This window comes from Aethalodelphis obliquidens, unplaced genomic scaffold (assembly GCF_003676395.1).
Source record: "Aethalodelphis obliquidens isolate GAN/ISIS:26980383/991018 unplaced genomic scaffold, ASM367639v1 scaffold120, whole genome shotgun sequence".
Taxonomy (NCBI): Eukaryota; Metazoa; Chordata; class Mammalia; order Artiodactyla; family Delphinidae; genus Aethalodelphis; species Aethalodelphis obliquidens.
This window is the reverse complement of record NW_020838064.1, coordinates 1740436-1753897: the sequence shown is the minus strand read 5'-3', so window position 1 is coordinate 1753897 and position 13462 is coordinate 1740436. Positions and strand designations below refer to the sequence as shown.

The 13462-nt window shown below is 55.5% G+C and overlaps 1 protein-coding gene across 2 annotated transcripts in view; it reads left to right on the top strand.

The window, feature by feature from the left end:
• Positions 1–472: 472 nt before the first annotated feature.
• Positions 473–13462, top strand: part of GPRC5B (G protein-coupled receptor class C group 5 member B) — a 36152-nt gene continuing 23162 nt past the window's right edge. The window contains exons 1-2 of one of the 2 annotated variants that reach the window (XM_027098101.1): positions 473–610; positions 9570–10583. In XM_027098101.1, the coding sequence (XP_026953902.1) occupies positions 9578–10583 (1006 nt within the window). In that variant the 5' untranslated portion in view covers positions 473–610; positions 9570–9577. The remainder of the gene's footprint in view (positions 611–9569; positions 10584–13462) is intronic. The other variant, XM_027098100.1, reaches the window with a different exon arrangement.

Below are 13462 nucleotides of genomic sequence, written 5' to 3'. Positions count from 1 at the left end.
GTAATTGGAGTGTACCCAAGCGGGAAGGGGCTGCCTAGTTGATATTGGGGCGTTGGTGATTTTGGAACGCTCGCGGCGGAATCGTCTCTGCGCCCTGGATGGGGTGCCGGTATATTGTGGGGAGGTTAATGTTTAGGAACCCATGGTTTAGAAAGCCCCTCCACGTGTGTGTTTCTGAAAGTGGATCAACCTGGGAATGTGTCCGGCGCGTCCGGACTGCTTATGGATGCACTGTGGATGTGCGGGTGGTGTTCGTTAACTGGGGACACAGGAGAGGGCTAGTCTCAGCGCCGCAGGCCAGGAGCAAGGAGATTGCGCGGGGCTGCTTTCGGAACACTCAGCCTAGCCTGGGCCGGGGAGGGGCGGGGCTTGGAAGCTCCGGGGGCGGGGCGGGGCCTCCCGGGGGCGGGCCGGCAGGAGGGGCGGGGCCGCGGCGGCTGCAGCAGCGCGGGCCGGGCCAGGGGGCGCCTAGCTCGGCAGCGGCTCGCGAGTGAGATGCAGTGAGGTCGGACGGGCGGGCGCGCTGGGCTGGGGACACGGCTGCGCTGCAGAGATGTGACTCGGACCGAGGGCCAGCAGGAGCATCGGCGCTGCGGGGCCGCGGGGGTCGGTGAGTGCGAGCCGCGCCGGTGGGGTGGAGGGCAATGCGGCGACCCCAGAAACTTTTCCCGCCGTGGACTTGGGACGGTTGGGGTGGGGTCTGCTTCTTGTGCTTTTCTGAGGCCTCCCCCAAGGGGTTATTCTGCTGGGGGAGCTGGGGGATTAGGGTGGGGGGACCACAGTGCGGCGGGAGATGAGCCGCAGAGGGCGGGGCGGGGGGCGGGGAGGGTTGGGACCTTTGGGGGGGGGGGGGATGTACCCGGACCAGGTGGAGATCCAAGTCTCTGGGGAGGATCTGGGGGCGACCACAGGAAAGGGCAGCTGGGACTGTAAGGGAGTCCAGGCGTGTCCGAGTGACTCCTGTGAGGGCAGCCACGGGCAGGGCTGCGTGGCAAGCCCGTGGGGCCTGAGCACAGACAGGGCAGACGGAGCCGGGGGCACAGGGGCCGAGTTGGGGGGTGAGCTGCCGCACCTGCCATAGGGGCAGGGGGCCGAGCTCGCAGCCGGCCGTGGCTGCGCACTGCGGGAAAGGAGGGGACACCGCGGGCGAGAAGAGCTGAGCTCTGGGGCTGCGGGAAGAAATGAGGGGCGAATGCATACAATGGCGGGATGTTAGCGCTGCTGTTGCGGCCAAGCTAGAGGTGAGGATCAGCCCTGTGCTGCGTCCCCCCCCAACTTGGGGGACACGGGCTTCCAGCTCCAAGCACCCCGGGATCCCTACCGCCTGCACCCGCCTCGGCCTGGGGGAGCTGGCCAACCAGCCAGGGAGGGGGCGTACCGAGCTTACCACCGAGGACGGCTCCAGCGCAGCCCGCGGGTTTCCTACCGGGCTCTGTCACTCCCAGGCCTAGCCAACACCCCACCACACGCACACACCCACCCAACATGTCCCCAGTTCGCTAAGGGGCGGCTCCTTGGAGCGCGGACAAAGGCCCCTGGAGTGTGGCGGGCAGCCGCGTCCCCGCCTGGGGCCCCGGGCCACGCGCCACATTGGCTGCCCAACTGCGCCAGCATGGGGTGGGGGGCACCTGAGCAGAGCCCCGGAGGAACTGGGAAATCCTCGCAAAGACAAGAGAAGTGGGGGAGGGACTTGGCACAAAAGCTTTAGAACTTCAGCCGAGGAACCTTGATTCAGAAGTTTCCCCACGGGCGGGGGCTCTCTGGAGGATTTCAGACTTTGAGTTAAAACTGCATGCAAATAGGATGTAAATAGAATGCAAATAGTCGGTTGGGAGCCCTTCACTGGGCCAGTTTTGTACCTAGACTGCGGAGTGAACAGTTTCCTATCTGTTCCCTGCTCTGTTCTGAAAAGGGGTCAGCTGAGTTGGGGAGGGAAAAGATGGAAGTGGGAAGGAGTCGCCATTTGGGGCCCAGGCAGCAAGAAAAGCAGTTTTGTTAGAAAGAGAAGCTCAAAATCTTTATTAGTTAATGTGTTATTTCAATAAATATGCGAGCTACAGAAGTGGCAGATAAGCCCCTGCTCTCAGGGCACTGGGGAGGTGGGTGAACACTAAATAAGTAAATAAATAGTAAGTAGCTAGAACTTCTGATGGGATAAGGGCTGCCAGGAAAAGAAAGCCGAGTGCTGTAAAATAAAGTGACAAGAGTATGTACACATAAGGGAAGACCGTGCTGGGCAGTGACACGTTAGTGGAGCCCCGCTATGGGGGAGGGGGCACTGACAGACGCAGGGGGAAGACTGAACCAGGCAGAGGGCACCGCAAGTGCAAAGGCTTGGAGGTGGGAATGAGTGCAGAGAAAATGAACAAAGGCCATTGTGGCTGGAGCTCATAGGCAGATGTGGAGAGCGGGGTTAGAAAGGGGATGGCAGGGACCAGCCAGACCACGATCTTTTGGGCCATGGAAAGGAGTTTAGGTTTTATTCTCCTTGGACTGGTGAACCCTTGCAGGATTTGGAGTGGAAAGCCACGAGATCTGATTTTTAAACGCTCCCCTGACCTTTACAAGGAGACGAAAAGCAGCTTCCTTTTCATTCTGCCTCTGAGGGTGGCAAGGCGCCGGGAGCCTCCGAAGGGGACCTGTGAGGACTGCTTTGAGCCTGGCTGGCCCTGTAAGCCTACGCCAGGGGTAGGTCAGGTTTTAAAACCCACTTCCCACTTTTAGGCAGTTTTTGTCCCCCCTAAGGGGCCCCCACCCAGAGCCCAACGCCCCATAAGCACTTCCATGCGGAGCTTCCTGGGGGTTCTGAGTTAGTCACATTTTCTTCTCAGAATTACAGCCTCAGAGGAACCATCCACCCTGGAACGGGCAGCCAAGGATGCAATTTGCATTTAAATGATTGCTTTTATTTACAGGGTTGGAGCTGCTTTGCATATTCATGGCTCACGGAGCCTGTGTTCTGGCAACCCTGTTTACTAACCTGTGAGGGTTATTAAATCCAAGGGCCCCCAGATAGGCTGGTGGTCTGGGCGGCCTTGGGAACTGAAGATTATGAGATGGTGTAACTTGCAAAAGACATCAAAGGGTTAGATTGCAGGTCTGGGAAACAGTTTAATGTCAGGAAACCTTCTAACAGTTTAATCCCTCTGGAGCAGGAAATGCACCAGCGGCTATAATGGGAGTGGGCAGGGACAGAGTGTGATGCTGGGGTGTGTGGGGGGGCTGGCTCTGCAGCCTTATCCTGGGCTTCTGTCCAAAAGAGGGAGTCCAACAAGGGGTGCAGTGGCCTTGAGGTCAGCAGTTGGGAGAAGTGGGTTCTAGTCCCGGCTCGGCCCATCAATTCCAGGAAGCCTCTGGCCAAGTTGCATTACCTCTTTGTATTCCCAACAGGACAATGGGAATCGTAATTGTAATAAGCCAGGACCCAGTGCTCCCTGTCTGCGGTGCTGAGTACTTTCTAAGCACGTTTCACATCAGCCTTGTGAAAGTGGCACTATCATTATCCTTGTTTTACAGAAGAAGAGACTGAAGGTCAGAGAGGTTAAGTGAGTAATGCCCAATGTCACACAGTTCTGTCTGACTTTCCTCCAACTGAGGTCTTCCACTCTTGAGGAGACTGACGGGAGTGTAAATCCTGTGCCAGGTATTCATCGGGTACTGAACTGTTAGACATGCCCAGGGCTAGGAAAGCCCCCCCAGATCTGTTTAGTTTTTCTTTCCCTTCCATGCTCCAGCGCCTCCCCGCTTCTTTAGAGAAGGTGGGTTTAAGATTCCTCTGCTGGTAGCCCCCGAGGCGAAGCAGGTCAGAATGGTGTGTTCCAGAGCAGTTTTGTATATCTTGTGTCTCCTTTCATATGGGTAGATGGCAACGTGGGGATGCTAGTTCCCAGGAGAATGGCTGGTGTCCCATTTCTGGGTGTCCGGCTCTGACTCCTCAACAGGGACACCCAGTTTCAGGGCATGCAGGCTGGCCTCAGGTCCTCCAGCACCGGTTCCTCTCTGGAAAACCACCTTCACAGCAAGGCTCCCATTTAGAGTACCTGCTGTGGGGATCAGGAGAGTTTGGGAGTTTCCAAGGTAGACCACCCCCAAAGGCTTCTCCCCTTCACACCACCTCAGGGACCTCTTTGCTTGGTGTGTGACTGGGGAGGCTGGAAACCAGTGGTGGACAAACACCTGGGTGAGCCCCTGTTTCAGCCCCATCTCCATGGCAACCACCCCTCCTGGAAAAGCAACGTCAGAAAAGTTCATAACCTCAGAGCATTCGCCAATCTTTTATTTAACGCTTTATATAAGTGCTTACCCCATGCTATCTGTTGTCCTAAACTCTAATTATTAATTATTTTAATCCTCACAAGAACCCTGCAAGATGGGTATTATCACCCCCATTTTGCAGATGAAGAAACCGAGACTAGTAAGGTTAAGTCAGCCGCCCATGGTCACAGGGTTCTCGCAAGTGCCAGGGGCAGAACTTGAAACCGGAAGTTTATGCTGCTTGGCCGGGATTGAGCCTGGGAGAAGCAGCCCTGCTTGTGGCCTTCGGGCAGGCAGCGCTGTCCTCGCGCAAGGAATCTTGCCTGCATTCTTTCCAGCCTCTGCAGGCCCCAGCTTGCGAGGAACATGCTGCTCCACCACCTGCCGGTAGCTTCTGGCCCCTCTGCGGGGAGAGAGAGAGTGTGTGTGCGCGCGCATGCGGGCCTGTGTGCGCGGGCCTGCGTGTGCGATGCAGTGTTTTTAAGAGCGTCTGAATGAGTCACATTTCTGGGAGCCTGGCTGGCAGCAAAGTAATTAGTATGTGAGCCGAGTCTTGCACATTCATCACTTTATTCATTACTCCTTTTGAGGAGCTGCATGCCTACATCCCACGGGTCTGTTGCCATGTATTCATCCCTTCCCAGTCAGCCCTGCCTCGCGGCTGACTCCAAACCTCTAATCTTGTTTTGTGCAGTTTGGGGTTCCTGGAGAGCTGCTCCTTTCTCAGCAGCGGGGCGGCCCCAGGTGGCTGAGGGGGTAGGATGGGGCTTACCTGACAGTGGGTGAGATGGAGCGTGAGTGAGCACTGCCCCCTGGGCCTGGGGCAGGAATAGTGGGGCGGAAGGTGCCGGGCCATCGTCCAGGCTCCCCCACTGCATATGTTCGTGCTTCTCAAACCTCAGTGCACCGAAGCATCTGAGCACACCTGGAGCTTATCGTAGGGCTGTGGAAACACAGGTGGCCAGGCCCACTGCTGAGCGTCTGCATTTCTAACAAGTTCCTGGCGATGCTGCTGCTGTTGCCAGTCTGAAGATCAGACTTTGAATTAAGCCTCTCAGGCCCTCAGTCCCCTCCTCTATAAAATGACAATGAGAGCATCTTCCTGCCAGGTGACATGAGGGCTGGAGACCACGTTTAATCAGTCGATTGATTCAGCAACTGGGCCGTGAGCCCTGCCCATGTGCCAGGCACTGGGGAATCGGTGCAGAACAAGACAGACAAGAGCCTGGGTGTGTGGGATCAGACCAAAAGAGTAATAAAATAAAATATTTGAAAACTGTGGCACATGTTATGAAGATAAGGATCGGGAGTATCGGTGTAGAGCATAAAGAGGCAGAGGGAACCTAATTGAGATAGACTGGCCAGCAAGGGTCTCACCGTGTGACGTTTCCAGAGCCCTGGTCTGTAGTAAGAGCCCAGTAACAATAGGACAATTGTTTGTCTCCTGGCTCCACCGCTTTCTAGCTATGTGACCTTGGACAAGCCACCTGGCTTCTCTGTTTTATTTCCTGTAAAATGGAGACAGTAATAGAACTTGCCTCGTGGGGTCATTGTCCAGATGATAAGCTATTAATATATGTGAAGCGCACAGAAGAGGGCCTGGTGCACAGTGAGCACCTGTGCGAGCTCACAGTCATTGTCGTGGTCACTATGGCAGTAACAGAAAACTCTGCAGGGCAGAACCCCCCAGAAATCCTAGATGAGCTGGACTCAGCGTCATTCCGTGAGGTGGTGTGTAGCCTCCCTCCTGTTCATCCTGGACATTGTTCTGTAGAACGATGGCTGTCACCTCATGGGCATCTTTAGCAATGAAAATGACCTACTTGGAACAACTGGACCCTATGGAAGCCTCTGGCTGCCTGGATGTTGGGTAGAGAGGGCTTCCTGGAAGAAGAGGACCACATCATGTGGGACGTATAATAGAACTTCCTTGTTAGCAAGTAACATAAACCCATCTCAGACTGGCTTAATCCAAAAAAGGGAAGTTAATTGGCTGCTGGAACTGCAAAGACCAGGGTATCTGGCTTCAGGCATAACTGAATCCAGCCTTTCTGTGTATTAGGACTCTGGTCCATCACGTGGCCGTTTCCTGTGAGTCAGCTTTACTCTCAGACAGGTTCTGTCCCTGTGATGGTAAATAAGTCCTCTCCAGCTCCAGCTGTATATCCTTTTAGCTTATTAACCCCGATAACAAGAGAAAACCTCTTTCCAGTTAATTCTAGCAAAAATCCTAAGACTGATTCTCATGGGTCTGGTTGGGCCCAGGTGCCTGTTCATGAACCAGTCAGTGTGGCCAAAGGGTGGGATAAATGCTCTGATTGGCCAGGCTGGGTCGGGTGCTTGCAGCTGGGGCTCAAGGCGGCTCTCCAAAGGAAATTCAGGAGCTCTCTTCAGAAATGAGAGAAACGGAGGCAGGACAACAAAAACAACAGCTGCCCCAGAAGGAGAGGGTTCCAACCTTGGGAATGAAAGCAGAAGGCAAGAGTGTATCTATTTCCCATCTGAGAAAGGAGTCAGAGCTAGAGACCTGGACCACAGCCGTAGGAACCTGCACAATTTCAGAAGCGTGGTCACCATCTTGTTATTTTCTTCATCCACACTGGTTTCCTGTTGTGGCTGGAAGGACAAGCAGGAAGGGGGACGAGCTGGTGGAACCCAGTCCCAATTTGTAGGCAGGCCTGGAGAGAGGAGATTCCCCCAGGAGAATGAGGGGAGGCAGCTAAAGAAGGCCAGGTTCTTGCGAGGAAAGGACCTGAGGCCTGGCTGGTTTCCTGGCTTCACCCTCATCAACTCTGTTCTCCGGTGTATAAACCAGGCTTTCTCAACCTCAGCACTGTTGACATGTGGGGCCGGATCATCCTTTGTGTTGAGAGCCATCTCAGGCATTGTAGGATGCTTAGCCACTTCCCTGGACTCTACCCACTGGATGCCAATTGCACCCCACCCTCCCCAGTTGTGACAACCAAAAATGTCCTTAGACATGCCTCAGTGTCCCTTGGGATCAAAATTGCCCCTGGTTGAGGACCACTGGCCTGCAGGTGGGTGGGAGAGTTGGGGAGAGGGTTGGTGGTCAAGACTCCAGAAGCACATTCCTACCCGTCCTCTCCCGGCCACGCTGGAGGTGAGACTGGCTGATGTGTGGCCTAGAGAGGCCGCCTGGGGTGTGTTTTGCTGTCACTTGCTGAGAAGTCTCCTGATGAGAGGCCTAGGGGAAACCCACTGCACTGTGTCGGGGGCCTGGTGGCATTTTGTTCCAGCATATCTGGTTCTTAAACTTTGATTCCCAGTGTGCTCTTGTGAGATGCAGCTCTGGCTAGGACAGTATTTTTTTAAAGGTGGTACGTTGGGATATATGCCAGTGGGTATGCAACGTGAGTTCCATCAACAAGTATTTCAATGTGTTGAGTTTCCTTTTGAGTCGATTTCAGGGACTTGGTGAGTCAGTTAAGTAAATAACTTACGGTGGGTTTGTAGACAAGGTGTAAATGGCTGAGGTGGCTCTCCAGTGACTGAAGCAGCAGAGCCCCGAATAGCGGCAGGACCATGGGCCTGATCGCCAGGGTCTGGGGTGCTTGTTTCAGGAGCATCTCTTGCCAGATGCCTTCCGTTCCCAGTCTGCCTTCTTTCATCTACAGGCAAAGAAGCTGGTCCATAGAGTACCAGGCTCCTTCTCATTCTGCAGCATCAATAATTTATCCCAGTTGATGGCCTTGCGGCCAAGGCAGGATCAGAGCTGCTCACCGTATCCCATCAAGGAGCAGAGAGAGAGGTGGTCGATACCGCATTTACTTAAGAAAGCCCCAGGGATGTGCTGAGCTGCCCTGGAGGTGGCTGGTTACAGCCTCACTGTGGGTGGAGCTAAGGCCGTAAGTCTGGCTTAAGACGCCTGGAAACATCACTGCAGAGCTGTGCAGGCATGGCTTTCCCAAGGCCAGGCTCCCTCCAAAAGCAAGGAGCTGGTGGCAGTGGGTAGAGGAGAGTCCTGGTGAGAAGTCTCGTTCACTCAGTATTTAGGAAGCATCTAGTGTGCTTTTATGCTAGTACTTGACCACTGGCGCTCATCCTGGTGATTTTCCCCCCAGGGGACACTGGCAGTGTCTAAAAACTTGGGAGGTTGTCACAGTTGGGGGAGGGGGTGAGCTTCAGTCACCTGGTGGGTAGAGGCCAGTGATGCTGCTACACACCCTGCAATGCACAGGACAACCCCCCAAACGAGGAAGAATGAGGCCCGAGGCTGATGAACGAGACAGACCGTGTCCCCGTCACCCTGTAGCTAGTGGTGAAGAAAGACAGGAAGGGAGGAGAGGAGGAAGGGACAGGAGAAACAAAGTAAACAGGCAAAAAGATGACAGATGCCATTAGACCTAAGAAATAGATGAGGGACGCTGGGGGTGGGGATGGGGGTGTGACCTTGGCCAAGGTCTGAGGGGATGACATTAGAGCTGAGACCAGTGTGGGGAGGGGCAGTTTTCCATAAGAGCAGGGTGTGGAGGGCAGTCTAGGCAGAGGGAGGAGGGGAAGACGAGACAGGGGTTAATAAGCCCATCTCCTGGCGGCTGTGTGGACTCCATGAGGCATGGAGGCATCCCCGGCAGAGGTGGGCTGGCTGGAGTGAGAGGATGGACTCTCAGCAGATATTTGTGGGAGGGGTGGGATGTGCGAGGGGAGAGGGGGGAAAGGGTGGAACCCAGGAAGACTGTTCACACTACATTTGAAACGCTGGGAAGCTTCTAAGAGGGCATGCGTCTAGGAGCTGAGTGGTGTGACCCTGGGCAGGTGTCCCAACCTCCTCAAGACTGTTGTGTCACCGTCACCTGTGTGAGGACTGGATGTGTCGAGTGCCTGGCCGAGGGTGAGTCATCGGTGAATGTCAGCTGTTAGCGCTGAGAGACTGAAACGGCTAGTGCGTGCCCCTCTCCCAGGCTGAGAGACTGAAACGGGTAGTGCGTGCCCCTCTCCCAGCGAGCGCTCGGCCCATGACCGTCTCTTCAAGTCTCATTTTATTCCCTTATTTTTGAAGAGCTCAGACATGGCCTCAAATTCAAAGAATATGAAAGAGTATCCAGAGAAAGTGAGTCCCCCTCCCATCCTCTCCTCCAGCCACTAGCACTGATGGTTCACGGCTGTTCACTGAGCCCGGACTAGGGGGTAGATGGGGGCCGAAATCCCCGCCCCTCCTCCAGGCTGTGCTGCCTGGAGAAGGGGGCTGGCGGGTTTGAAGTGAGGTGGGTCTTCTTAAAGAAGTCAGGAGAGTGGGAGTCTTACAATGAATTGGTCTTTTCCCCCCAACTTTTCTGGAACGTTCCTGGTGTCAGAGAGAAAGATGAGAACCCACCAGGTGCTTGCTTTCCTCCTGCTCTTCGTGATTGCCTCCGGGGCCTCCGAGAACACCAGCACGTCCCGGGGCTGCGGGCTGGACCTTCTTCCTCAGTACGTGTCCCTGTGCGACCTGGACACCATCTGGGGCATCGTGGTGGAGGCCGTGGCGGGGGCGGGCGCCCTGATCACACTGCTTCTCATTCTCATCCTCCTGGTGCGCCTGCCGTTCATCAAGGACAAGGAGAAGAAGGACCCCGTGGGCCTCCACTTCCTCTTCCTCCTGGGGACCCTGGGCCTCTTCGGCCTGACGTTCGCCTTCATCATCCGGGAGGATGAGACCATCTGCGCCGTCCGCCGGTTCCTCTGGGGCGTCCTCTTCGCGCTCTGCTTCTCCTGCCTGCTGAGCCAGGCGTGGCGCGTGCGGAGGCTGGTGCGCCGCGGCAAGAGCCCGTCGGGCTGGCAGCTGGTGGGCGTGGCCCTGTGCCTGATGCTCGTGCAGGTCATCATCGCCATCGAGTGGCTCGTGCTGACGGTGCTGCGCGACGAGAAGCCGGCCTGTGCCTACGAGCCGATGGACTTCGCCATGGCCCTCATCTACGACATGGTGCTGCTCGTGGCCACCCTGGGGCTGGCCCTCTTCACGCTGTGCGGCAAGTTCAAGAAGTGGAAGCAGAACGGGGTCTGCATCCTGGTCACGGCCTTCCTCTCCGTGCTCGTCTGGGTGGCCTGGATGACCATGTACCTCTTCGGCAACGCGGAGCTGCGGCAGGGAGACGCCTGGGGAGACCCCACCTTGGCCATCACGCTGGTGGCCAGTGGCTGGGTCTTCGTCATCTTCCACGCCATCCCAGAGGTCCACTGCACCATCCTGCCCTCCCCGCAGGAGAACGCACCCAACTACTTCGACACGTCGCAGCCGAGGATGCGGGAGACGGCGTTTGAGGAGGACGTGCCGCTGCCGCGGACCTACATGGAGAACAAGGCCTTCTCGATGGATGAACACAGCGCAGGTAAGGTGGGCACCGCCCCGCTGGGTTAGGCTGTTCTTCGCAAAAGTGCTCTCTCCTTTTTCTCCACCGGGGATGGGTGGTCCTGGGGATGGTCCTGGCAGATCAGAGCCTACAGACGTTGACCGCTGTGCTGAAATGGGCCCAGAGCTGCATTCTTATTTAGCATCGACCAATTTAATATAAAAAGCCGGGTTTCTGGCCTTTTTCGCAAATATCGATCTGGCAGTGCTGGGCTGCCATTCCCACCTGGCAGCAGTCGTGTGAAGCTGGCTGCAAAGGCTCTGTCTCTTACCCCTCACTGAGTTGTGGTGGCCCTTTAGGTGGGGATCCACTTTCTCTTCACCACACTCCCTGGCCCGGCCGCTATAACATATCAACATTAAGTCCCTGGCTCCCTGGAAGTGTTTACGATTGCAGCCCACGTGCTGGAGGGATGCAGGGGGTGATGAGGGGCAATGCTCTCCAGTCCCCTCCCCTACCTCTGTCTCCAGGAGTGTATGAATTTGGGCCCTGGAGTCAGACGTCTGGGTTGGGATCCTGCCTCTGCCACTTCCTAGATGTTAAGGCTTTGTGCACCCCATAGACCTGTTGAGAGAGGTAACATACTGAGGGGCTCCCACGGCACCTGGCTTGTTGGATGTGCATCTTGGTTGGGTTCCCCCGAAAGCAGAGCCTGCGATGTTGTAGGTGGTTTACTTAGGAGGCGGTCCCTGCCAGGGAGAATGAGACTGGGATGGCAGAAACACCAGAACGAGAGCATCAAAGAGCTGGTTACCGCCGTGGGCAGCTGGGGCTCATCCCTGCCAGGGACACGTGTAGAACGAGGCTCAGAATCGATCCTCGGAGGACAGGAGGCTGCGGCATCTGTCCACCAACTCCTATCTCCCGCCGTCATGAGCGTCTCCCAGGGCTCCCGTAAATGGGCTGAACAAGTTCCATGAGCCCGCACGGCAGAAAAGAGATTTTGTGGGTACTTCGAGTGGAGGTGGTCTGAGCACCCAGGCTGTGTGCCACCGCTGCGGCGGGATTCCCAAGAGGGAAGAGCCGAGAGGAGGTGGCCCAGGCCCCAGGCGCCCCTGCTGTAGACGCTGGAGAAGTGTCTCTTACAATTGTTGCTTAAAGCAAGTCGGCTGAGCTCCCAGCACTTGAGATTAATTAAAATGGCTTTTTCTCAGTTACCTAAACATTTATCAGGAGCTACAGTAATAATTAGCAGCAGCAGTAGTAATAATTAATCACCTAGTATAACCATTTATTGAACACTGCCTCCATGCCAGGCACTATTCTGACTTCTTAACCTGCATTATCTCATTAGTTCACCCCTCCACCTGATGAGGCAGGGTCTGTTATTATCCCCATCTTACAGATGAATAAATGGAGGCTGTAAGAGGTTCAGTCTTGCCTGATGACATACAGCTAGGAGGTGGCCCATTCCAGATGGTCGTGGTCCCCTTTTCTCTGATGCTCACCCAGGTGCCTGGGCAGTGCCCACTGTCTGGTCATACTACAAAGTCAGCCTTGTTGGGTTGAGTGCTGAGGCCCAGAGCACAGCCACCCACCCCTGCAGGCAGGGGGGAAGCACATCAAGCCGCCGGGTCCTCCAAGGCCACCCTCAGCCCTCCTCTCCACCAGGATGTGCCCAGCTGCTTCTGAACCCCTGCTCCTGGCCAGACCAGGAGAGAATGACAGACCTTCCCCGCCCCCCACACCACCTGCAACCCCACCATGGGTAGAGTCAGACATCCTGGTGTGGCCTTTATCAGAGCTGCTCCCCTCTTACTGGGAAGCCCCAAGCCTGCAAGCCTCTGTTTGTCAATAGATTTGGCAGGGATGAGCCGCAGCTCTGGTGGGGCTGGCTCCGTGGATCGCCAGGAGAAGATGAGGGTCAGGATGGGGGTCATCACTCACTGGGAGGCCAGAGGGCCCCTCAGGGCATGTGATGGGCAGAGGCCAGGCACCTGGCCAGTTCCTGGGGTCCTGGTGGAGCCACCTGTTCCTTGGATTCTCCTGGAATAGGATCCTCTGTATCTGAGACCCATGGACTCCCCTTGGACCTCAAAGGTAACAGGAACTCTCGAAATGGATGTAAATTTTTATACATTCAATTGGGAATTAGTCTATTGCTTTGTCAGATTCTCAAAGCCATTCGTAATCCCCGGAAAGTTAAGAACCAGGGTTGTTGAACCTGATCATCTAGTTTACTTGCAGTGAAAGGGGGGTGCTAGAACTACACAAGCAGTAGGGGCTTCAGAAGTAAGGATAGCTAACCTCTACTGGGTGCTTACCATGACCAGGTACCATTCTGAGCATTTTAGCGGCTAATCTCATTTAATCCCTACAGTAACCCAGTGAGGTCTGTTTTGCAGACAGAAAACTAAGGCATGGAGAGGCTGAACACCTTGCCCAAGAGGCAGAGCCAGGGTTTGAACCCAGGCGGCCTGACTCCAGAGCCCACACACTGACCACTCTGCCACAGAATTTCTCTTCTCTTCTTAAAGCACTTTAGTGTCCCTCATCTCACAGATGTGTCAGGACTCTCTGAGAAGACAGGGATTATAGGTCCCATTTTACAGAGCAGGAAACTGAGTCCAGGAGTGTCAGGCAACTTGTTCAGGCTCCCAGCAGAGCTCCCAGCAGAGCAGGGAGAGAGAAGGTTGGCTTTCTGAATCCTGTGCATCCTTTCTTGTGAAAATGCACCCAGTACGTCATATCCACATAAGATCCAGAGATCTAAGGGGTTTGGGACCCATGTCAGTACCAGGAGTACCAGTGCTGGCACAGGGCATGATGGGGTCTCCAGAAGTGCCCCACAGGCCCATCTGTTTCAAATGCTATGTTCCAAAGCCAAGGAGGTTGTCCCTCATTCCCCTCTTTCTTTT